Genomic DNA, 27,473 nt, shown 5'->3' with positions numbered 1-27,473 from the left:
ACGCGTTTCGTTGAAAGTAGCAGACATCCCACTGCAGAAAAAACGCACCTTTTCCCTGCAGAAAATGGTACGTTATTTTGCTGCATTTTTCTTAAAGTGAGAAGATGGTGACATCCCCTCTGAAAATACGCAGCAATTCAGTCCACTTTCCGCAGCAGGAATTCACATGCTGCGGTACGAAAAATACACACCGCAGGTCAATTTGTGGTCGGAATTTTTACGCAGCGTGTGGATAAGATTTGTTACATCTCACCTACTTTGCTGCTACTGTATTCTGCTGCGTATTTTCCGTCCGCAAGTGCGGCCGGAAAATACACAGCAATTCCGCTACGTGTGGACAAGCCCTAGCACCTGTGACCAGGTCAAATTTGTATTCCCTGGGAGTACAAAATGATGAGAACAGTGCGGAACTTCAATATACAAAAGAATAAACAAATTTCTGACGTATCCCTTTAACCCCTTTACGACCACCCCACGTAGATTAACTGGCTGCAGCGCTGGTACTTGTGCCTGCAGCCCGTTAATATCCTAACAGAGCACACAGGCACTCCCCGCAGTCCGGCATCTCCCAGTACAGGCTGTTACTGGCAGCCTTAGTACTGGGGGAAAACATCGGGTCGGATCACAGCGGTGATTCCCGCCGATTAACCCCTTAAATGCGGCGGTCACATTTTAAGTTGTTATAACAACATCGGCACCATGCGGCGCGATTGCGGAGACGATGGTTGCTATGGCAATCGGAAGCCTAACAAAGGCCTCCGGTCTGCCATCTATGGAAGGCGATTTAGGACCTAATATGCCCCCTGCCCATGTGAAACTGACAGGTATAATACCCTGCAATACATAAGTATTGCAGGGTATTATAACAACGATCCAACAGTTCAAGTCCCTAGTGGGACTAAAAAAAAAAAAATGTTACAAAATGTCAAAATAATAACATTAAAAATCGCCCTTTTTCCCTTATAAAGTCCATTAAAAAAAAAATAAACTATGCATAATTGGTATCGCCGTGTCCGTAACGGCCTGAACTATAAAAATATAATGTCATTTATCCCGCACGGTGACCGCCATAAATTTTTTGATTAAAAACAGCGATTCTGGTATAGTTTTTTTGTCACTTCAGTTCCCAAAAAAATGGAATAAATAGGGATCAAAAAGTCGCATGTATCCAAAAAAGGTACCAATAAAAACTACAGTTCTGCAAAAAAACAAGCCCTCACACAGCTTTCTTGATAGAAAAATAAAAAAGTTGTGGCTCTTAGAATATGGCAACACAAAAACAAATTTATTTCTTTTTTTAAACCGTGATTTTATCGTGCAAACACCGTAAAACATAAAAAACTATATACATATGGTATCGCCGTAATCTCATCGACCCACAGAATAAATTAAATATGTCATTTATAATGCACGGTGAACGCCGTAAAAATTAAAAAAAACAATAGAAGTTTTCACGGCCTAATTACACTAAATTCAGCAACAAACCTATGGGATCAAAATGCTCACTATACCCCTAGATAAATTCTTTTTAGGGCTGTCGTTTCCCAAATGGGGTCACTTCTGGGGGGTGTCCACTATTTTGGTCCCTCAGGGGCTTTGCAAATGCGACATGACACCCGAAAACCAATCCAGCAAACTTGAGCTTCAAAAGCCAAATAGCGCTCCTTCCCTTCTGAGCCCCGCCGTGTGTCCGAACAGCCATTTATTACCACATATGGGGTATTGCCGTAATCAGGAAAAATATATTCTAATAAAAAGGAGGCCCCAAAATCCACTAGGTGCTGCTTTGCTTCTGAGGCCAGGGCTTCAAGTCCATTACCACACTAGGGCCACATGTGGGATATTTCTAAAAACTGAAGAATCCGGGCAATAAATTTTGAGTTGCGTTTCTCTGTTAAAACCCTTTGTTACAGAAAAAAAATGGATTAAAATGGATTTTCTGACAAAAAAAGAAATTTGTAAGTTTCCCCTCTACATTGCTGTAATTCCTATGAAACGCCTAAAGGGTTTAGAAACTTTCTAAATGCTGTTTTGAATACTTTGGGGGGTACAGTTTTTAAGATTTGGTGACTTATGGGGGTTTCAAATATTTAAGGCCCTCAAAGCCACTTCAGAACTGAACTGGTACTTAGAAAAATAGGTTTTGGAAATTTTCTTGAAAATATGAGAAATTGCTTCTAAAGTTCTAAGCCTTGTAACATCCTAGAGAAAAAAAAAAGGATGTTCAAAAAACAATGCAAACATAAGGTAGACATATGGGAAATGTTAATTAGTAACTATTTTGTGTGGTATTGCTATCTGTTTTACAAGCAGATACATTTAAATTTAGAAAAATGCTAATTTTTGCAAATTTTCTCTAATATTTTATGTTTTTCACAAACAAATACTGAATTTATTGATCACATTTTTTCACTAACATAAAGTACAATATGTCACGAGAAAACAATCTCAATCGCTTGGATAGGTAAAAGCATTCCCAAGTTATTACCGCATAAAGTGACACATGTCAGATTTTAAAAAATCGGCTGCGTCCGCAAGGCCAAAACAGGCTCAGTCCTGAAGGGGTTTAGGAAGACTACTGGGTATATGGGCACTCTTTCTTATTAAATGGGTTGGCATCCGTTACATGGATCTGTGGTCTCCTGAAAGCGACATGTGGTCATGTTCTACAGACATGCTTGCTCTTTGATATGAATGAATTTTACTTTGTTACTTACTATATTTATGTTTTGAGGGTGAGAACACGTGGATTGGCATGCAACCAAAACGATTTTTGCCAGTAAAACTCCAGTGGACGTAGTTGCGGGCCACATGTCGCGCTATTGTTTTGATGAATTTTGGGTTTTTGTTTTTTATAGGTGTACCATAAAGCAGTTTGACACAAGCTGGCTTGCATTCACATTATTTATTTGAGATTACCGTTTGAATGCTTTATCATCCAAATTTCCACATTTATGTGTGCAGAGGGAGAAGTTGAGGAAGCTGGGTGGGCACATGATTCACTGTGCAGTGACAGTCGACGACTACATAGCTTAGCATGGAGAAAAATTCCATTTGGTTGAGACTGCCTGGGAGTAGTGTACAGAGGGCACAGTGCTGGATTGATGATCTCTACAAGATGCTTTGCAACTAGCCAAACATTATCTGCTTAATTTATCACTTTTTTTTTTTTAAGCATTTCACTCCTACATTAGGACAGCAAATAGTTCATGCCTGAAATCCTGAGACCTTCACTACGCCTTTTCCAAGAGGGACCCTTATTTATTTTTCAGCATACATAATGAATGTGTTATTACACTGAACCAGGAATCACTATGATTTATGTTAGAAATACACAGGGCGACCATAAAGTAAGCATTTCTTTTTTTAGATGAAATGTAATTTTTGTTTGTACATATTGCACCTTTTTATGTTGTTTATAATCACTTATATTGCTTTGTCCACTGTGCCTGAAGAAATTGGTAAAAAAAAAAATAAGGTAAGTGGATCTGTCCACTTTAGCCTAAACCGCACAAGAAAATATTTTGCTTTTTGGCTGAGAGACCTAACAAAGACAACAGCGGATACATAGGTATGTGTCCGCTATGTTCAAGATGCTCCTCCCTCCTCCCAAATCACTGACTGATGGCTGCCCTGTATATGCATGTATACATGGCAGACATCAGTCACTGGTCAAAGGGGCAGGGAGATTTAGCAGAAGCGCTCCCCTCTGAATACAGTGGAGCCCGCTGTATTCTTTTTTAGGTTCCATTACCCAAATGGCACACCATTTTTTTTGTGCCGTTTGTGATAAAAGTTAGGCTATTAGTGCAGCAGATCTCTACCCATACTATGCTGCCCCTAAAAAGGGCAGCATAGTGTGATGACAGAACCGGTTTAATTCTTGTGGCTTGGAAATGGGTGATCTAGGCGCGATCAGATGTATTTCACAGAAAAGTTAAAATGGGGTTACCAGTGTTATTTGGAAATGTCTGAAAATAACATTGTTTGGGAGCTGGCACCCCACTGGTGCAACTAAAAAGGTGTGTATTTATGGGCAGAGATCCAATTCTCTTTGATATGCCAACCAATGAAAATCTTTGAGCAAGAGTGTCAGCACCCCTTTATTCAGGGCATAAAAGACTGTTCCAACTCTTGAACCAACCTGAAAATAATGGTGCAAGACAATATCTTTGATAAATGATAAAACACAACACAACAAAACATTGGAGGATTCCCCTGGAAAACATTAGATGTCCAATTATTTTGAAAGAAAGTTTGGGATCTTTTAAGGCCCAATCAGGGGACCCACCTTTATCAGTACAAGGGAATATGGAAAAGGGTTTTCTACGCCAGTCAATCCATTAAATAGGATTTATGAACTCAACAAGTTTGCAGTTGCAGTTTTACAAATACAATGAACACAAAATAATTGACACAATACTCCAGTCATGATGATGAATGTCCAACTGAATCCTAATGACGAATAGTCCTAGAATAACATTCAGTATTCCCACCACTGCAATACTGGTGGTGTGGTTTCTTCTGCCACTTACAATGATCTTTTATATGTAGTTACATTTATTATTTTAGAACAATTCGATAATCTGACAGCTCTTTATGATGTGCTAGTCAAAAAGTAATTTCTCCCCTTCAGTAATATCAATTTCTTCCTTCCACTTCATTCTTTCTTAATCATTGTGACTATTTGACCCCAGCTTTTTGATGTGTAGCGTCACTTTGTATATAGCTATAAAGAGTTAAGTCTCAACTGAAAAAGTTATCTTTTGTTAAGTTATGTAAGTATGTATGTATTGCTGGATTTTACATATAGATCAAGTTTTTACCGCTTTATCTTTGTTGGAGTGATTGTCCTTATACAGACATATAAACAAAAAGGAAGTTGTGTAAGGCCCCATGCACATGTCCATAGCTTTTATCCGCAATTACCGATAAAAATACTGACACATTCATTTATATCAACCGCGAACACTTTCCCGTATATTTATGGGTGTGTCCAGGCCGTATGAGCTATAAAAAATAGGACATGTCCTATTATTTGCAGTTGCGGACCGTGCTCCTATACTTTGTTACTGTGAGTACGGTCCGCAAATGACTGCACGGTCATGTGGAATAATAGTTTTACTGGCAAATATTTTGCTCTGATAGTTTCTGGAGTACATAACATTTGTGTAAGAGACTATGGATTAAGACAAAACATATTGGGGCTCATGACTAAGAGTCAGAGGTGGGAAATAAGCCGTTATAGGTGGTTCTTGAACAAGTGCTTGCACCACCAGTATACTAGCACGAGCCTTTTTATGTTCTGATTTGTCTAACAAACCTTTTTTTTCTTTATAGTCATTGAGCGACAAATGCATAAAACATTTGACAAATTGTCAAGTACACAAAATTGATGGAAATGCTGCTGTCTTTATGTGCAACATGTTCTTCATATATCATAAGACATTTGTAAGCCCCAGTGTTCTATATTTGTAGTCAGTGTAAAAAAAACTAAAAACTTTAATATTCCTCATAGTGAGTCTCATTGCTGTAGTTTGGAAAAAGACGGTCACATCTGGTTACTATAAATTAGTGGTTCCCAAACTATTTTATTACGCAGACCCCACCTCTCCTTTTAATGTAATAGTTATGGTGGTCTAAATATTGTGCTGAGAAGATGCAATACCCACAATATGCCAGGTAACACATTAGGCACAAGAGAAGGCACGTGTGTCTAAGAACTATGTTCAATGTAGGGTTGTCACGATACCAGAATTTGGACTTCGATACCGATACTTTGTGTAGTATTGCGATACTCTATACGAAAACGATACTTTGGCAACAACAATAATAATAAAAAAAAAAAAAGTTCTTCCATTATCTGATGTGAGGCACGTGGTGTAATGAATTTTGAACCTCCATGTGCCTCACATTAATAGTAATTAACCCCATCATGTTCCTCAGTCATAATGGACAACATTGGGTTAGTGTGTGATGTACATGATGTGGTTAATTACTATTAATGTGAGGCACATGGAGGTTCAAAATTCATTACACCATGTGCTTCACATTAATAAGTGTAAGAAAGCAGTTTTTGTTTTATAACAGCGTAAACATCATAAATAACGCTATAAATTTGTTATTACGATCGCGACGATACCGAATGTGTATATTTTATGTAGAGACTTCTTTTAATGTTTATTGTAAAAAATGTGTGTAATTTTTTTTATTTAACATTACTTTATTGATTTTTTTTCCTTTTTTTTTTATTTTTTAAGCTTTAATGTACTGGGATATATCTATATGCCAGTACATTAGCCTGTGTAATGACAGTACACAGGCAGTTGTTAGGGCATACTTGGGTATATCCGATCAGGAAATATGGTCAGACAGCCCAGGGAGGGGTCCTTCAATGGACCCTGGGTTGTCTGCCCATATATAGTATGTCCCTCGATCGCATCACAGGAATTCCCTGTGCTGCGATCCAAAGGGCATTCCCCTTCTCATTTTCCTCTTAGATGCTGCGGTCAGCTTTGATCAAGGAAATAGCGGTGGATATGAGGATTCTTTGATCTCTGTCATTAGAGCGGGGCGGCGGCTGTGTAATACAGCCATTGCCCCGCTACTGAGAATAAGCGCGCACGCGGGGTCAGCATGAGGTGATGTGGCCGGCGCTCCACTAATGAGCGGCGGCGCAGGCGCTAAAGACAGAACATGGGGGGTTTTGCAGTGCGCCTGCATGTTCTGTCTTCAGTGTCAGCAATCATTAGTGCAGCGTTGGTCGCATCACCTCATGCTGACTGCGCGTGCACACTTGTCCGGAGTGGGGCAATGGCTATATCACACAGCCGCAGCCCTATTCTAACAACATTCATGCGCTACTATACTTAGCTGTGCGGCCGCACGGCTTAGTATTGAGATACATGAATTAACAGTATTGAACTGTTTGAGTGTGCACGGTGTTGAAGTTTCGATTCATCGTGCAACCCTATCTCAATGTATAGTAGTCAAACACCTCTGGTTGTAAAACTGGGTGGGGGTCCACTCTTGAATAATCCGGGGGCCTACAGCCTGTTCTTCTTTGGTTGCAATGTCTGTATGAGGGCATACTATGGCACTCCTCCTTTTAGTCTCTTTCATGCTCCTACTACTACAGAGAAAGCTAACAGTGTTTACCTACGTAGTGCTGTCTCACGGAGCTGCCACCTTGTCTCCCATGCTCTTTTATCAAATGACAAGTCTGCTTGTCCCTTTCAGTCAGTATTAGTGCCCTTCAATTGCCAGGCTCTCTCTGATTCCTACTGTCTGCAGCAAGACCTGTACTAAGAGAGACGTGCAGAGCTCTTGCTGTGCAAGACTAATTATGCCGGAAATTGTAGTTCTATGGTCATTATGATGGAAGGCCCTGGCAGGGCAGTATCTAGATATTTCCTATTACAACATTGGCAAAAATCTTTAGAGCTCTAAGGCCTCATGCACACGAACGTGTTTTTGCGTCCGCAAATATGTGGGTGAATTGCGGACCCATTCATTTCTAAGGGCTCGTGCACACGACCGTAGTTTCCACGGTCCGTGCATTGGCCGGAAACCCAGACCGCAAAAAGATAGGACAAGTCATTATACGGTCCGGGTTTGCGGTCCAGGCTCATTGAAATCAATGTGTGCACGGACCGTGAATTGCGGGCGGCCCGCGGATGACACACCGCGGCTGTCCTTGCCTCAATCGCGGGCCATGCACTTGGCTACGGTCATGTGCACGAAGCCTAAGCCTGGGCTAAACACTTGAAACGGCTTGGCTTAGAAACAGCATTTTCCCTAAACAAACAAAGCACCTGTATTATATACCCTGTAACACATGCCCTGTGTTTTCCCTCCAATCACATGAAGGCTGCTTTACTACTGTGGGATTATCTGGCTGAAGCTATGGAACTTTCTGTGTGACACAACAGCCCATATGGTGCCAGCATCATGCCCTACTTTGGCCTTCCTTAACCATTTTCATCTGGAGGAACACCTAAGATCCATTGGAGGGATCTCCGGAATCATTGATATGGGTTATATGCAAATGAACTCATGCCATTAAACTGATGTTCACCTCATATTCTATTTTCTATGATATTTATTGAAATTATGTGTTCACCACTCAAACTTAAACAATAATGTTGACAAATTCTGTAGACAAGTTCTTAAAAATTTCTGCAAGCCCTGGATTTGCTAAGCAAGAATTTTCAGTTCTTCGATCTTCGCAGTCATTCACTGTAGAATAGGACTGGTGGCAGTATTCCTTCATTTATATGGGAGCACAAAGCGCTCATATTCTGATTCAAGACGATCACTACTAAATTGAAAATGTGTTACTAAATATTAACAAAATGAGCGCAAGGAAAGCAAAATTTTGTAAAACATTGAACCCCTAATTCTGGATTTAATATTTGGTAACCACAAATGAGAACTCCCAAACCAAGCTGACTAAATGATGGCAGCATGTGTACTGCATCTAAAATCATTTGTATACATGTGACTGTTTTCAGAGAAAACACGCATGCTGTGCCAACAACAACCTTGCCGTGCAGTACTCCGTTTTGCAATGAAGATGGCATTGCAGGACAGACGAGGGAATTTGTTTTGTCTGTTAGCTGCAAAAATGTAGTGTCACCAAGATCAAGGTAACTCAATGCAGAGTTGATGAAAAGGGTCATCCCCGTTTCTTTTGCATTAATCACTTCCCCAGCCGTTCTGTTAAGAATAAAATTGGCTCATGCCCCTAAAGTATGACCCAAACACCATTCCCTATTCAGATCTGAGTCTATAAAACAAATGGAATTTTCACGTCAAAAATAATTTTGCTCTGGAACTTGTGATTAACTTTGTGACTTTCATTGTTTCGACAGCCATACAATTAGTGGTTTCCTTCTCCCCACTACTGGCATCGGCTGTTACCATGGTAATCGCTAGTTCATAGTGTTGTGCATTTTATTGTCCTGGGAAAATATATTGTTTTATTTTTTTGTTATTGTAAATTACATTTTAACATTGTATAATACAGAGATTTTTTCACATCAACGTGTGTTCCTCTTGTGGATATGCAGAACAGGGAAAAAATATAATTTCCTCCCACATTTATTCTTAGTCTAAGATTCCCATGGCACAAATAAGGAAAAATGAATTGGCTATCTCTTACATCTCTCTTACTCATGTCCTCCAGTAAGCGACTACCCTCCCACTATTCCTTCTTTTTCCCATCTACTGTTGTTGCTTGCAAGCTGTAACATGCCAGTATATTTCACTACGTAAACCATCTCCAGCCGTTGACCCTTTTTTAATGAAATCCTTAAATTTTCAACATTTTTTTTTCTTGTATTATAAGGATATGTTCACACAGAGTTTTTTTGCAGGCAGAAAATTCTGGCTGGAAAAATCATCTCCGTTTTTTTTTTTAAGTGTTTTTTTGCCGCGATTTGTAATTTTCTTTTTTTTTTTTTTTTTTTTTAGGCTTCTTGTTTTTAGCTATCTCTTCAACAGATAGATGGAATAACCGCGAGCGTTTTTTTGCCGAAAAATGCGTCAAAAAACGTCTCCCATTGATTACATTGGGGTTTATGAGGCGGAAAAAGCCTCAAGATAGTGCATGTCGCTTGTTTTTGCCGCAAGCGTTTTTTCTGTTAGCGGTAAAAAAAAAAAGAAGCCTCCACCTCCCATTGAAATCAATGGGAGTCCATTTCGGCCTTTTTTTGCCGCGGTTTTTGCGGCAAAAAACTGTCTGAACAGGGCCTAAGTGTTTTCTTATTGTGTTTGTATTTATATCTTCTTTAGAGTTGCAAGAAAATGTTAGTAAATCCTTCGGTATTAGGGCCTGTTCACATCAGCGTTGGCTTTCCGTTCAGAGGTTCCGTCGCAGGTTTCCATCGTGGAACCCCTCAACGGAAAGTCAAACGGACACCTTGGCTTCCGTTTGCATCACCATTGATATCAATGGTGACGGAAACATTGCTAATCGTTTCCGTTCGTCACCGTTCTGGCAGGTTTCCGTTTTTTTTATGGAATCAATAGCGCACTCGACTGTGCTATTGATTCCGTCGAAAAAAAACGGAAACCTGCCGGAACGATGACAAACGGAAACCATTAGCAATGTTTCCGTCACCATTGATATCAATGGTGATGCAAACGGAACCTAAGGTTTCCGTTGAGGGGTTCCAACATATGGTCTATACTGCGCGTGCGCCGATTACGATGCAGGGACTTCATTACAGGGCCAGGCGTGAACTCACCGAGTACGCTGCCTAGCCTTGTCTAACGCATCGAGCAGGGAGGGAGGGGGGTTATAAAAGGCAATGACGCGCTAGCATTTTGAAGCAACGGAGATGCCCTCGTTGCTCGAAAATGCTAATTTGCATAAAGTTAATAAAAAAGTTTTTAATGCAAAGCAGGCACGCTGGGGAACAAGGAAAGCAAAGTTAAAATCAGGTTAGCATGAACTATATGAGCATACTGCTAGTTAAAAACAAAGTTCTGGTGACAGACTCCCTTTAAGTGGCCGGGAGAGCACAAAAAGCTATAACGGTGTTTAGGGGCCCTGTTCTAGAGATAGGTGCGGGTCCCAGACCTGGGACCCACATCTATCTGACATTTATGACATATACTGTGAATCTGTCATAAATGTCCTTCATGGGAAAACCCGAGGGGGCGGCCCCCTCCGACAGCCCAACGACTCCTCCGTGACACGATCGGGGGGGCGCCGATGGTTGCCTTCTGTCTGCCTCTGCTAAACCATGCCTCTGGCAGGGCTTGGCAGAAGCCTGTAAAAATGACAATATACTGCAATACATTTGTACAATACCTTTCAAGTACCCTAGGGGAACTAATAAAATGTGTAAAAAATAAATACATTTCAGGAGTGTAAAAAAAACAAAAAACTTTTTCCCATTTTTTTTCCCCAAGCACAATGTAAAAAATAAATAAAAATGGTATTGCTGCGTCCATAAAAGACTGAAATATTACAATATACCATTATTTAACTCGCACGGTGAACGGCGTAAAAAACATTAAATTAAAACACCAGAATTTTTTGGTCACAGTAGCGCTAAAAAAATTAGTCGTCCCGCAAAAAGTAACCCCTCAGACCGCTCAATCGATGAAAAAATATAGAAGATATGGCTCTCAGAATGTGGTGAAACGCAACTATTATTTTTTATTTTAACAAGTAGTTTTTTCTTTATAAAAGTTGTAAAATAATTTTTCCCTATTTTCTGTAGTCTAAAACCTGGGTGCATCTTATAGTCCGAAAAATACGGTGGGTCTTTTGCTGTTACCCTTGGGTTCTTTCTCACCACTTTTTTAGGATTGTCCATTGTACACTTGGAGTGATCTTAAAGAGGCTCTGTCACTAGATTTTGCAACCCCTATCTGCTATTGCAGCAGATAGGCGCTGCAATGTAGATTACAGTAACTTTTTTATTTTTAAAAAACGAGCATTTTTGGCCAAGTTATGACCATTTTTGTATTAATGCATATGAGGCTTGCAAAAGTCCAAGTGGGCGTGTTTAAAGTAAAAGTCCAAGTGGGCGTGTATTATGTGCGTACATCGGGGCGTGTTTACTACTTTTACTAGCTGGGCGTTCTGACGAGAAGTATCATCCACTTCTCTTCAGAACGCCCAGCTTCTGGCAGTGCAGACACACAGCGTGTTCTCGAGAGATCACGCTGTGACGTCACTCCCTTCCTGCCCCAGGTCCTGCATCTTGTCGGCACCAGAGGCTACAGTTGATTCTGCAGCAGCATCAGCGTTTGCAGGTAAGTAGCTACATCGACTTACCTGCAAACGCCGATGCTGCTGCAGAATCAACTGTAGCCTCTGGTGCCGATGTGTCCTCGCTCGTCCGACACGATGCAGGACCTGGGGCAGGAAGTGAGTGACGACACAGCGTGATCTCTCGAGAACACGCTGTCTGCACTGCCAGAAGCTGGGCGTTCTGAAGAGAAGTGGATGATACTTCTCATCAGAACGCCCAGCTAGTAAAAGTAGTAAAAACGCCCCGATGTACGCACATAATACACGCCCACTTGTACTTTTACTTTTCAACACGCCCAGTTGTACTTTTGCAAGCCTCATTTGCATAAATACAAAAATGGTCATAACTTGGCCAAAAATGCTCGTTTTTTAAAAATAAAAACGTTACTGTAATCTACATTGCAGCGCCTATCTTCTGCAATAGCAGATAGGGGTTGCAAAATCTGGTGACAGAGCCTCTTTAACGGGACGCCCACGCCTAGGTAGAGCAGCAAAAGTCCAGAATGTTTTCCTTTTGTAGACAATTTGTCTAAAGGCCTGTTCACACACTGTTGAGGGTTTCCATCGGGTTAACCCCTCAATGGAAAGGCAAACTGAAACCTTAGCTTCCGTTTCCCTCACCATTGAACTCAATGGTGACGGAAACCTAGCTAATGGTTTCCGTTTGTCACCGTTGTGACAGGGTTCCGTTGTTCTTGACAGAACCAATAGCGCAGTCGACTGCACTATTGATTCCGTCAAAACGACGTTTGCCTTTCCGTTGAGGGGTTAACCCGACGGAACCTCTCAGCGGAAAGGAACGGTGATGTGAACACAGCTTAACAGTGGATTGACAAATGCTCTTGGAGCCTTTTCAATCTTCCTGCGTCTCAACACGTCTTCTGAACGTTGTTTGCCTCTAGACATTGTTCACACTAACCAATCGTTCTTGGGAAGAACAGATTTTTCAGTTATCAGGCTTTGTGTGCCTTTATTTTATGGACAAAAGTACCTGTGAAACCGACACTTCTAATCTCATCACCTTAATTGAAAAATTATTCTGCAAATTAGCTTTTAGAGAAGTTATTAACACAGAGGTTCACCTAATTTCTCTCCCTGCACTGTGGATGTCTACTCAATGTGCTCCATAAAAGACATTAACAATACAACCGGTTGTGTGTTGTTCGTTTAGTTACATTGTGTTTTGTCTATAGTTGTGAGTTAGATAACAGTTAGACCACATTTTATAAGTAATCAATGCAGAAATCCAGGTAATTCCAAAGTCCTAATGGCAGTTTTTGGATTAAAATAGGACTTTTAAAAAAAAAAAAAAAAAAAAAAAAAGTTGTGTCTGAACTTGCACCAAATTAGCAAAAATGTTCTGACTTGTCAAATTTGAAAAGGGGAGAATAAAATGGGCATAATCTTCAAGGAGACTAAGTTTTAGGCCACATTTATTATTTGGAGTATTGGAAAATGTTTCAATTTGGTGGCACAAATTTACACCTGCTCATTGCAAGTATGGAAAGTGATTTTTTTTTTTTGCCCATCTGTATGGTAAGAATACCCCATATATTTTTTTTTCAATTTCAATTCTTATTAAGATGTTTTGAAAAATGTCCTATACAACAAAGAAGAAATGTATGCAATATTATAGGCAAGATGGCCACACAAACATTGCGACTCGAGTGATCAATATACCACATACAATATGACATAAAGTAACATAGAAAAAGATGCATGCGCCTTTTAATACATTTTGAATCTAGTGTCAGACTTTATGTCCTCATACAACTGTCTGTCCATAAATGGTCTATCAATGTCTGATAGCTGGGGGGACCCACTTCTGGTTCTCCTACTTATCTGTAGAAAGGGGGGTCCTGTGATCCTTGTTGCAGTGTTTAAACCTGGCTGCTGTCACAAAAGAGTGAAGTATGAGAGAGCCACTAGCGTGCGTCTCTCTACATTGTAGCCTATGGGAGTTCAGGAAATCTGAACATCTGCTCTCATAAATGCCATAGACTGACATATTAGACACTTATGGCATACCCTACCATGATCATACTATCCCTTTAAAGGAATTTTTCACCACAGCCATGGATGGCATACTTTTAGGATGGTTCAATGGTTTTTCGAGCACTGGGCTTCTCACCAGTACCTAGAATGATTAGATTGTAGGGCTCTTTTTGGCTTTTCAGCTCATCTCTGGTGCCACTTTAAAGATATACAGGATGGGTGAGGAGAGTGATAGATGTAAATCCGCTTCCCTCCACCGCCTTGAACAATGACGGCTTTCTATGGTTACTTCACTTCGGGAGTTATAGATTTCAAGCTGTCATTTTAACTCCTGTAGTTTTTGTTATTTTTATGGGCTTTGGGAGTTGCTTTTGATACAAACAAAAGGTTTTCATTAGGTGTGTGCTCACTATATAATTTTTGCTGTCATAATGGATTGCAATAATCCTACTATAACATCCTGGTTTTGACTTTACAATACATGATGGATTTATTTTTTATCTGGTTATCACGCATTTGTAGTTATTTAATATCTGATAACGCCATCAAGTCACTGTAGGGCTACATTCACACGAATGGGGCCAACCTCGGACGTGAAAAACTAGTTTTTCACATCCGAGATGCACGCGTGCAGGACACATTATCACGCATCCCGATGCGTGAAGCGTGTCCCATTTTTTCACGAACCCTTCACATGCTCCGTTGAAACAACGGTCGTGCGAACGGCCCCATTGAAATACATGAGTCCGTGTGACGGCCGTTGTTTTAACGTCCGTCACATGGACATGATACACGCTCGTCTGAATGAGCCCTTAAATGTAAAAGTTGTTACGAAGTCACAGGGCTAACAGATTTGCATAAAGTTATGGTCCGCATATATCTATGGATAACTAAACAGTAATGCAGGTGATCTTTATTCTATTCTGGTTATTGATGCAGGGGCTCCTTTTATGTGATTAATGCTACTTATTTGGGGACACATACATAAAAATAATAATCACCTTAGTAACAGTAAAACTGATTGGACAATAGCCATACATTGTGCCAGTATTGATCAGAATTAAACCGATCATTGACCTGTAGGTCATATGTTGACAACAAAAATCCATGTTAATGTCCAGTATTGTACTATGAATGACTGTAATACCTATGTATGCTTGTTAAAAAGGTCAAAAAAATCTCTATAAAAAAAAAAAGAAAACAATACAAACCAGGCAAATTTTAGTATGCAAAAATGTTCAGTGCCATGTGTTTTGCAGACTGGATTAGTTGGACAACAATGGCTGATTTGTTTTGTCATCATTGATTGTGACGATCTTATGACTTCTGAGTTATTGTAGGAAATTAGATGTTATAGTGCTAACATAACTAGACTATAAACATAATTATATATATATATATATATATATATATATATATATATATATATACATACATATACAATGAATATAGCACGAGTACTGAATGCTATATTCAATACAGTTTGGCCAAGATTATAGTTGGAGCGTTGATGTGTATTTTCTGTTCCATTAGATTGCTATTGCCGTTAGGTAGGGCTGGGCAATTAATCGGAAAAAAAAAACGAAACCAAAATTCAGTGCAATTAGTCGACGTCCTCTTCAGGACGCAGATACAGTTAAATTCAATGGTAGAGCAGGGGACCGTACGGTTATACTGTGAGTGGGAATCTATGGGGGACTGTATAATGCCCCCCCATAGCTGCCCTCCCCTCCACACAGTATACTGTGGGGGCATTATACTATTTAGAGTCGGGTATGGGGGCATTATACTGTGGGTGGGGGGCAGTTCTAGGGCATTATAATGTCGAGGGCAGTTATGGGGCGGTATACTGTGTCGAGGACCGATATGGAAGGCATTATACTGTGTGGTGGCATCTATGGGGGATGGCTATGGGGGCATTATACTGTGTGGGGACAGATTTGGGGGTATTATGATGTGTGGGGAGCACTATACTGTGTGGGGGCAGTGTCAGGGGGTATATTACGGTATATACAGTAGTATATGGCAGGCTCAGGAGAAATATAAATTCAGTGGCGTGGCTTGCAAATAGGGGACGGGGCATGCAAAAGGTGTGTGGCCTAAATAATGTATTAATCGTAATTGAGGTTATGTGTTTGATTAATTTTTTGATTCACGTCATAATCGCCCAGCCCTACCGTAAGGTTCTATTGATTATTGCATAGACTGCTGCATTATTCTGCCCGCTAAAAATTTTTTTTATTTCAGTTTGTGATGTACGTTAAACATGTACACAATAAACGTGTCAATAGGGCTCCTTTATCCTGACTGAGGCCAAAAGAGTTCTTTTGGGGTCCGTCTGGCTAATTACGTCGGTCTACCTTTTTTTTTTTTTAACTCCTGGAATAGCGTAGTGGACTATTCTCTTCCATGCAGCTGGATCCTACAGAAAAAATATGTATACCGAGCGGTGTATTTTTTTAGCATGGGAGCCTACGTTTGCCACTGTGTGGCATTTGTCACCGACATCCGTTAAAAGTATAGGTCATTAGCTTTTTTTAATAGCTTTTCGTGATTATATTAAATGGGTGCTGCAACCGCCAATGGGTGATGAACGCCACTGTTATGCATTTGTCACAGCCTACGTTTAATGTATACATTGGAAGCTTTTCTCGACATGTACGTTAAACAAAGGCCAAAAATGTAATGGGAATGAGGCCATAGGATCCATTGCAAGAGGGGGAAATATGTCATGGAACCTAGGATGCAATTGTGAACAGAGCCTAAAGGATGAATTTACCATTCAGATTGGCTCTGGAAGTTGATATGCCACATGAGATTACCCAGACTTTTTTTTCATACCCATGTTAAAGAAATGAGAGATACCATGTAAGATGTTGCAAGCAGTGTGGTCATCTTTACTTGAGAAATACTTTAACGTTTGGCACGCTTGCTGATACAAATGTTGAGATCAATAATACGTTTTATTTGCAGATGCTAAGGATCATTGTTTTCCGAGAGTGTCTTTTCCAAAATTATATTAATCAAATACATTTACAGAATTTATACCAACTTTACACTTTATTTTCTTTAGATCTCCTTTGACCTGGCAGAGTACACGGCGGATGTCGATGGTGTTGGCACATTACGTCTTCTTGATGCAGTGAAAACCTGTGGCCTTATTGGATCAGTGAAGTTCTATCAAGCCTCAACCAGTGAACTGTATGGAAAGGTCCAAGAAATCCCACAAAAGGAGACCACTCCATTTTACCCTCGATCTCCTTATGGTAAGTTAATAATTGACAGCGCAGAATTCTATAAAATAATACTACTTATTGATGAGGTGATCAAATAACTATTTTAATCACAAAATCTTTAGATTTCTGCATATTTTTTTTTTTTTTACTTGTAAGACCTAGTTCCCATTGAGTTTTTTGGCACTGTTTTTTATGCGTAAACCGTGTTGGAAACCGTGCCAAAGAAATGTCCGATATTGCCTCACTATTGATTTCAATGGTAGGCGGAGGCGTTTTTTCCCCGTGAGCAGGAAAAAAACGCTCGCGGGGAAGAAAAAGGTGACATGCTCTTTCTTCCCGCTGTTCTGTTTCTGACCTCCCATTGAAATCAATGGGAGGCAACAGAAGCGTTTTTCGCAGCGTTTTGTTGACCCGCGCCACTCAATGGCCGCGGCCAAAGAAAGTACGGGCAGGTCAAAATCTGCCTAAAAATTCCTGAAGGAATTTTGAGACCGATTTTTCTGCCTGCAAAAAACAGTGTGAACAGGGCAAGTATTTGTTCACACAGTTTTTTGCACGCAGAAAATTCTGCCTGGAAAAATCGGCTCCGGTTTTTTAAGTGGTTTTGCACCACACGCGTATTTTGACGTGGTTTTTGTCACCGTTTTTTTTTAAGGTGTTTTTTTTCCCTATTTCTTCAACAGACAAAGGGAAAAATCGCAAGTTTTTTTGCCAAAAAACGCATTTTATTTCCTTCTACCATTGATTTCAATGGGGTTTTTGAGGCGGAATACGCCTCAAGATGAGACATGTCGCTTCTTTTTCCTGCTTTTTTTTTGCTCGCGGGGAAAAAACTCCTCTACCTCCCATTAAAATCAATGGGAGTCAATTTCGGCTGTTGAACAGGTCCTAAAAGAGAGAACCTATTCGAAGAAGCCTTCATATTTGCAGTTGCCACATTGGAAAGCTTTTTTATTATTATTGGTAGTAACGTTTACACAGCATCATCATATTTCAAAACACTCTTTATGCTGTTATTTTAAGTTTTCCTTTTAGCCATTTCATTTATGTATCTATGTATTTGTTTTTTTTTTTAGGTTTTAACTATTTGCATGCTTTAATGCCTGTACGTCTTTAAAAACGTGTTGTTATATATATATATATATATATATACATACATACATAAAATGTGAGTCAGTGTGTTTGGTGCAACTTTCTAATTATTTTTTATTAAAAATTATTTTAACTTTTTCAGATTCAGATGCTTTGTATCCTGTATACAGAGCAGCTGTATCTTGCGCTGCGACTTGAATCCGTCAGTGACAGTGGGTCCTGCGTGTGTGACATGCAGGATCCACCTGTTATTGATCAAATCGAAGTTATTAACAGACACACACAGCAGGATTCAAGCTGCTGTATCTCGAAAAGTTAATAACTTTTAATAAAAAGTAATAAAGAAAGTTGCACCAAACAAAATTATACACATTTTTATAAAAAAACAACTTTTCAAAGGTGTACATAGCCTTTAAATTAAATGTTTCAATAACCTGTTCATGTATGTTAGGCAGGAGCTTGAAAAAGAATTCCACCAAACAAGTATTTTTATTTATTTTTTAGAACGTTCATTGAGGTTTTTTTTATATATATATATATATATATATATATATTATTATTTTTACTTTTTTATTTTTTTTCTTAACCGTAAAAAATGTACAGATCTTACATTAGTGCTGAAGCTATACAACAGTGAATTTATCGGTACACTGACCCAACAAAGTAGTTTTGACTTAGAAGACTGCTTAGCTCTGTAGGGTTTCTTCTTGCTGGGATCTTCTTTATAACTGGATACAAGAGAACATGTTTCAAGGGATTTTCGGACCCTTAACCCTATATTTGCTGCCATTTCTGCATTGTTGGCCACCAGCTTCCTTTACTGTTTTCTGTTGTCATCCTGGCAGAATGTATTCGGACACCATTTGACCATGGTAGACCATTGCTGCCTATAGTCATGTCACTGCTGTAGCCAGGGATCAGGTCTATGTATTATTTGCATACATAGCATGTATACAGCCCTAAATCAGACACTGCAACAGAGATTTTTTTTATTTGCTATGTAGTCGTGTTATAGTAATGATATACTTCTTATCTTATGTATCACAGGAGCTGCCAAACTCTATGCCTTCTGGATTGTGGTGAATTTCAGAGAAGCCTACAACTTGTTTGCAGTCAATGGTATTCTTTTCAACCATGAGAGCCCGCGTAGAGGTTAGTTCCGAATTGGTTTTAATTTGTAGAAATTGTTTAACTTTGTTGCAAAGCAGCAGATTTATGTGTTCCTCCTGTACGACTGGCATAAGAGGGTCTTGAAACCGGTCTTCATACTTTCTTTATATTTACCACACAGCTGAAACCTTTTTGGAGCACCTTTTGACACCTAAGACCCAGTTCACACAGTTTTTTGTTACGTGGAAACTGTCGCAATCTGCGCCAAATAACTGCCGACCTGCCTCCTATTGATTTTAATGGGAGGCGGAGGCGTTTTGTTTTTTCCGCGGCGGCTTTTAGCCACTCGCAGGAAAAAAAAAAGTGTCATGTTTTTTCTTGCCGCGGTTCGGCCTCTGACCTCTGATTTGAAATCTGACCTCAGATTTTTTTTTCTGCCTGCAAAATCCTCCGTGTTAACTAGGCCTTAGGCTCTCCATACATCTGGGATGGCGCCTCATTTGCATATTCTATCATATTTACCTGACAAAATAGCGCAGCATGCAGCACTATTTTGTCCGTCAAAATGGTGTAAACCTTGACGGAAACACAACAGACCCCATTGAAGCGTATGTTTTTTTTGTTTTTTTTTTATCAGGCGCTGTTTGTTTGTCCATCATGTCACAGAATCGGCACTTCTGTTGTTTTCGATTTTTCTGCTCCTATGACAAAACAGAAAAGACGGAAATAGAGATGCAAGTGTGACCAGAGTCTTAGACACTTCAATGTTTTTCCTTTCAAAAACGGTATTTAAGGGTTTGGTGGGGATTAGTCGTCTTAGACAGAGCATTCAACATATTTTTCAGAATTTTTTCTTACAGAAGTGTAGCGACAACAAGTTAGGCCTGCCTTTAGAGCTTGCACTTGTGTTCTATAGGTTTTTATCAGGAGGTGTGGAATTTTGAAGGGACCATACAAAATTAGATTTTTCTCTGGCAAATAACCTCTGTCATGGGGTTAAGATCAGGTGGCCAAATACCTAAAATGCCTGTTGACTGAACAGTTATTTCTCTTGATTCCTCCTCGGCTAAGTGTGCCTTTTGGTTTTTTCAATGGGAAAAGGGGAATAAGAGGGGAGCAACGTTTCGTTATGTTGAAATCCAACATGCCCAAGCCGTTTTTCCCCTGACATCTACCGTCAGGGGAGAGCGAGGTAGCCCCCCATACATATTAAATCGGTGGAATTGGTCGAGTTCTGTCTGTGTAGTAACTTCATAAGTCCTTTTAACCCGTTCTGACCACCCACTGTCTTTTGACGATGGGCGGTGCGGGTCCGGAGTCTGCAGAGCTGTAGAAAAGGGCTATGAGCGCTACTGTGAGCGCTCACTCTCTTAGCAGGATGTATCTCATGATGACAAATCTGATGCATTGTTTCCGTAACTTTTATACAACAATAAAAGTTATAAATAGTTGCATTGAATATTTGCTGTTACATTTTATTTGCAGACTCTACAAGTTTATTAACTCCTGCAAACCGCTTTTATTAAAACAAACAAATCGGCAGACATTTCTCAAATTAATATCAATGTTTGCGTCTTGCCAAATCTTGTTCCCATGTATTAAAGGAATGTAAAATTAGTTGTTGATTTTAGGTTTTTTTAATATGGTTTTAGATTTTTAATTGTTGTATATTGTCATTGTTTCCAAATGGCAACGAGTTGAAAGCTGTTCCGTGTTCTATTATTATTAGCATTTTATCATGATCAGTTCAGTATAACCCACCACTGTGTATATGCAGGACATCAATGCAGAACGTAACTAGACAGGTGGATATCCTCGTAGTTCTAGACCTGCTGTTCTCTACTGCCGGGCATCCACTTTATATTTCATGTGATACCAAAGGGCCAATAAATAAATACTATATGCAAAACTCATTTAGTAAGGAGGAGTAGTTTCCATTAGACAGTGCATGTATTCAAGCAGATCTGAAGATAATAACGTGTTTGGGATTGGTACATAATGGCATCTATTGATGTACAGGATGGAAACACCCTACCTCAGCGTGTGGACCAGTCCTTGTTCCACAAATTATGTCAAGATGCTTAGCATCAGGAAGTTCTTGGTGCCAGCTATAGTGGGTATGGGAAAACAATCACTGCAGTGTTATAGGTAACCAGTATTTCCCCCTTTACTGGTTCTCCAAAACAATGATTACTTGTCCTCTCTCCGTGATGATCAGCAAGGTTGCTTAAATCCCTTATATAATGCTGAATGCCCTCTGTTTCACAACAACCTCTGCACTAGATACACCCCGGTAGCTTTTCCCTATAAGATAAGAGGCTGGCTGGAGCGTGCACACTGTGGACAACAACAGACAAAGCCATGTATACATTCCACGAGCAGGCGGGATCGTAGTGTGGGAAACAAAGCAAACCGCATGGGACTCTACATCAAAATGTAATCGCTGTGAAATACAATCTACGAGCTTACACCGTGTGCTGTATTAATTAGACGCAAAGAAAATCGAAATCTGAAAATAGCCACTTATTATGTTAAATGAATTGGAAATGGATATAAAGCAGAAGGGAGAAATGTCTTTGTGACATATTGTAACTCCATAAATCTACTTGTGGGAGAAAATGACTGCTGTGGTCTCAACATAATAAGTCTTCTGTACAACAGGCTTAAAAAAAATCTCACCTCTTATTTGAAATCTTTGTGGCCTTACATAGGAGTTTACATATTTATGCGTTAGACCAGAGTCAGGGATGTGGGTTCTAGATTTGTGATTTTATGTAAAAGTATAAAATTATACATTCATGTTCAGTAATATATATGAAATATTGTATCCTCATCCATAGCCAAACTATCCATTCTAGTTACTATAATTTCTAGTTTCCTTCGACGAATGGAAAAAAAAAAGACTCCCTTGTTAAGAAAAAAAAAAAAAAATGTACACTTTTTCTTTGTTTTTTTTCTGGGTGGCTGCGGATGCGCTGATCGTTACCGACCTGTAGCCATTTGTCGTCCATAGACTCACATGTTAAAAACAAATAAAAAAAGTTTGAACACATACTTTTTTTACTGGGTGGCATGAGAGTGTATCAAATTGGTATAATGGCAAATTAAAACGTAAGGCCTCATGCACACGACTGTAAGGATTTTTACTGTCCGCAAATACAGACCGTAAATACAGATCTGCAAATACGGATGCACATCCATAGTCATTTGCGATTGCGGAAGCACCCACAGACATCTACGCAACTGCGGAAAAGAATAGGACATATTCTATATTTTGCGGACCATTTCTACGGCTCGGACATACATATACGAAAAGGTGTCCGTGGCCAATAGAAATGATTGGGTCCACAATTTGTTGTGTGCACGGGACTTAAAAAATAGAAACCAGTGTGTCCTGTGCAACGGCAAATATGCAGTTAAGAGTCTCTCCTGTACAACACCACAATGAGGCAGATAAGGCTTCATTCACATCTGCTCTACGGCTCCGTCGGAACGGAGCCCTGACAGACACAAACGGAAACCAGAGGTTTCCGTTTCCATCACCATTAATTTCAATGGTGACGGATCCGGTGCCGATGGTTTCCGTTTGCCTTCGTTAGCAAGGGTTCCGTAGTTTTGACGGAATTAATAGCGCAGTCCACTACGCTATTGATTCCGTCAAAACGACGCTTGCACAGCAGAGACAAACGGAAACCATTGGCACTTGATCAGTCACAATTGAATTCAATGGTGATGGAAACGGAAACCTCTACTTTCCGTTTGTGTCTGTCCGGGTATGTTCACACGGCTTATTTTCGGTCATTTTCCGGGCCATAAACGGCTGAAAAATCAGAAGCAGAACGCCTCCAAACATCTGCCCATTGATTTCAATGGGAAAAACGGTGTTCTGTTCCGACGGGCTGTTTTTTTAAGTGTGGATAGGGGGTACATGTGTTTTGTAGGAACAACCCCTTTAATAGCAGAGCGGGTAGATAACTAAAAATTGAAAAGAAAAAAAAACTCCAGTAGCGGAATCCCCGACACAGAGCGATCTGACATATACATATACTGTAGAGCTCTGTCTCACAATTAGTCGTCTTCTCTCTCCGTCACCCTGGTTCACTGGGAGGGGAGAGTGAAGAGGGCTATATACACACAACAGTGAAAAAAATGGCAGTCAAGAACGAATTAACTGAATTTTTCATGGCTGTTTTGCATCAATGTGTCTCAAAATGTGATTTTATTTCCTGGCCGTCTGACCGTTTTTAACCGGCATTTGCCATCCGTCTTCATGGACGTAAAAAAAATGGATGTATTTTAGTCGTTAGGTTTTTTTTGTGCCAATCCCCTGAAAACACAGTGCCCATGTAGATAGTAACGCAATACCACTGTAGATAGTGCTACATTGCCCACGTAGATAGTGCCACAGTGCCCACATAGTGCCACAGTTCTCCATGTAGATAATGCCCACGTAGTGCCACACACAGTGCCCATGTAGATAGTGCCAATATAATGCCACAGCACCCATGTAGATAATGTCACACTCTGTATATAGCACCCCCCCCTGTAGATAGCACCACACCCCCTGTAAATAGCGCCACCCCCCTGTAGATCCCCCCTGTTTTTAGCAATGTCCCTGTTGCGGATAGACCCCCCCCTCCCTGTAAATGGCACCCCCTTCCTGTAAATAGCACCACTGTAGCTCCCTGTAGGAGCGGAATCCCTCTGGCCGAAGATTCCGCTCCTACAGGAAGCCCTTGATGTCTCTGTCCATATATGGATAGTGACGTCAGGGGTTAACTCTAGAAGCGGAATCCCCTGCCAGAGCACTGTCGATATTTGGATAGTGGCACCAGGGGTTTATCCAGTAGCGGACACGGAGAGATCCGACACCGGGGATTCTGCTCCTAGAGAGAGCCGCTGACGTCATTGTCTATATATGGATAGTGACACCAGGGACTTCTCCAGTAGCGGAATCCACGGCCAGAGTGTGGGCCGGGGATTCCGCTCCCAGAGAGAGCCACTAACGTCACAGTCCGAATGGACAGTGACGTCAGGGGCTCTCTCTAGAAGCGGAATCCCCGGCCAGTGCGATCTGACACAGGGGATTCCGCTACTAGACTCGGTACAGTTGGCGCGATCTACAGTGGGGGTGCAATGCTTTCTACAGTGGGGTGGCACTATCTACAGCGGGGATGGAGAGACGGAGGGGACTCCCTCTAGGAGGGGAATCCTCCGACCAGAGCGCCGGCCGGGGATTCCGATGCTGGAGGGAGCTTAGGTGGCACTATCTACAGAGGGTTTTCCTCTCAAAGCCCTGGCCGACAGAGTGCAGCGCTGCTCACACTGAAGCACTCCTTGAAGAGGCTCTGTCACCACATTATAAGTGCCCTGTCTCCTACATAAGGAGATGGGCGCTGTAATGTAGGTGACAGTAATGCTTTTTATTTAAAAAAACGATCTTTTTTCACAACGTTAGGAGCGATTTTGGTTTATGCTAATGAGCTTTCTTAATGCCCAAGTGGGCGTACTTTTACTTTCGACCAAGTGGGCGTTGTACAGAGGAGTGCATGACGCTGACCAATCGGCATCATGCACTCCTCTCCATTCATTTACACTGCACTAGCGATATAGATATATCGCTATGTGCAGCCTCATACACAAACCCTAACATTACTACAGTGTCCTGATAATGAATACACATGAAATCCAGCCTGGACGTCATGTGTATTCAGAATTCTGACACTTCTGACTCTTTTTTTTGTGAGATTCCGGCAAGTGAAACCAAATCTCGCGAGATCACGGAGCTAAACGAGATTTGGTTTCACTTGCCGGAATCTCACAAAAAAAAGAGTCAGAAGTGTCAGGATTCTGAGTACGTGCAGGCTGGATTTCATGTGTATTCATTATCAGGACACTGTAGTAATGTTAGGGTTTGTGTATGTAGCTGCACATAGTGATATATCTATATCGCTAGTGCAGTGTAAATGAATGGAGAGGAGTGCATGATGCCGATTGGTCAGCGTCATGCACTCCTCTGTACAACGCCCACTTGGTCGAAAGTAAAAGTACGCCCACTTGGGCATTAAGAAAGCTCATTAGCATAAACCAAAATCGCTCCTAACGTTTTGAAAAAAGATCGTTTTTTTAAATAAAAAGCATTACTGTCACCTACATTACAGCGCCGATCTCCTTATGTAGGAGATAGGGCACTTATAATGTGGTGACAGAGTCTCTTTAAACCCGTACCAGGCTGTCAACGTTTATACACGTGCTAACTGCACTGGGCATCGGGCTGTTAGAACGTATATAGCCGTATGGTAGTCATGAAGGGATTAAAAAACATTTATATGCTTTAAAAACTAAAAGATCTTTTATATTTCCCTTTTACTTAAATACATATAAGTACATCTCGTTTTATCCACCTTCCATATTTAATAAAAACTATATGGCTTCCTTTTGGAGTACCCCTGTAAGCATCAACACATTGTTGTTTGAAGGCCAGATATTTCTTTCTGCTATTTTTAATCTGTATAAATCCTTTACATTCACTGATTTTTAATAAATCTAAGGCTTTTGGTATATTATGGCCCAAAGAGACGAACTGTGTCCATATCACATTTCCAGATTCCCAGGCTCCATGTTCATTACATGTGCAGAAATATTCCCAGGATAAGGTGCTGATGACATCATTGTAAAGATTTCTTTTGGCCGGCTGACCTCTCCCATGCCACGCTTATAAGCAGACATGAAGATTTTATAAAAAGTCTGTAAAAGTTATTCTGTATCTTTTTTTCAACATCCAGATTACTATTTTAACTTCTCCTAGGTGCAGAGCATAAGCTAGACGAACAAGAGTTTGTGTTCTGTGAGGCCATAATAATACAGTATTACTACTCTTGTATGTGCTTAGTAATGATGTGTTTTACATCTGATGTTTACCAATACTGTCTAATCGGGAGCAGATCCTTTGATTTATCTTTATTATTACTCTACAGAAGCATGCATGGTATCCTGGCTGCAAGATAGGCTATTAATATTTAAAAGGTTAAATCATCTAGTCTGTTTTGCCATATGAAAAATATATGAATTCCCTTAAAGACTACTTAAACGGTAACAATATTTTACATTTTATTAAAAAAAAATTATGCAAAGCATTAGTCTCTTGCACGATATGGGCAAAAGTATTGCGACACATTACACTTACTGGAGCTTTTGCCATTCCATTCTAACTCCATAGGCATTATTATGGAGTTGGTCTCCCCTTTGCAAATTCTAATCTTTTAGGAAGGCTTTTTACAAGATTTGGAAAAACTTCTGTGGGAGTTTTTGCCCATCCAAAAAAGCATTTATGATGTCAGACACTGATGTTGGACGGGAGGGCCTGGCTCACAATCTCTGTTCTAGTTCATCCCAAAATTGTTCGATGAGGTTGAGGTCAGAGCTCTGTGCGGGCCAGTCAAGTTCCTCTACACCAAACTCACCCAACAATGCCTTTATGGACCTTGCTTTGTGCACTAGCGCACAGTCATGCTGGAACTGAAAAGGGCCTTCCCTAAACTGTTCCCACAAAGTTGGAAGCATACAATTGTCCAAAATGTCCTGGTATACTGAAGCATTAATATTTCCCTTCACTGGGACTAGGGGGCCAGACCAACTTCTGAAAATCAACCCACATTATCTACCTCTAACAAACTTTACAGTGGGCACAATGCAGTCAGGGAGGTAATGTTCTCCTGGTATACGCCAAACCCAGATTCATCCATTACACTGCCAGATAGAGAAGCGTGATTCATCACTCGACAGAAGACGTTTACACTTTTTCAGTGGTGGTGTGCTTTACACCACTCCACCCGACTTTTGGCAATGTGCTTTGTGATGTGAGGCTGACATGCAGCTGCTCGACCATGGAAACCCACGCCATGATGCTCCCGGCGCACAGTTTTTGTCCAGATGTTAATGCCAGAGGAGGTTTGAAATTCTGCAGTTGTCAGCAGAGCATTTGGCGACTCTTCTGCACTCTGCGGCTCAGCACTTGGCAACCCCCGCTCTGCAACTTCATGTGGTCTGCCACTTCGTGGCTGAGTTGCTGGGGTTCCTGAATTCTTCCATTTTGTAATAATACTACTCACGGTTAATCGTGGAATATCTTGGAGTGAAGAAATTTCATGAACTGACTTGTTAAAACGGTGACATCCTATTCCAGTACCACGCTCAAATTCAGTGAGCTCTTTAGAACAACTCAAACTTTCACAAATGTTTGTAAAGGCGACTGCTTGGCTAGGTTCTTG

The 27,473-nt window shown here is 40.5% G+C and overlaps 1 protein-coding gene across 5 annotated transcripts in view; it reads left to right on the top strand.

Annotated features, from left to right (window-relative positions):
- The window catches only part of GMDS (GDP-mannose 4,6-dehydratase), a 507,671-nt gene that overhangs the window by 173,579 nt on the left and 306,619 nt on the right, over positions 1-27,473 (top strand). For all 5 annotated transcript variants that reach the window (XM_075828476.1, XM_075828478.1, XM_075828474.1 and 2 more), the window contains 2 exons: positions 16,839-17,031; positions 19,141-19,245. In XM_075828476.1, the coding sequence (XP_075684591.1) occupies positions 16,839-17,031; positions 19,141-19,245 (298 nt within the window). The remainder of the gene's footprint in view (positions 1-16,838; positions 17,032-19,140; positions 19,246-27,473) is intronic.

The sequence above is a fragment of the Rhinoderma darwinii genome, chromosome 5 (assembly GCF_050947455.1).
Source record: "Rhinoderma darwinii isolate aRhiDar2 chromosome 5, aRhiDar2.hap1, whole genome shotgun sequence".
Lineage (NCBI taxonomy): Eukaryota > Metazoa > Chordata > Amphibia > Anura > Rhinodermatidae > Rhinoderma > Rhinoderma darwinii.
Note: the sequence above shows the minus strand (reverse complement) of the source record. Positions and strands in the feature narration are given on the sequence as shown.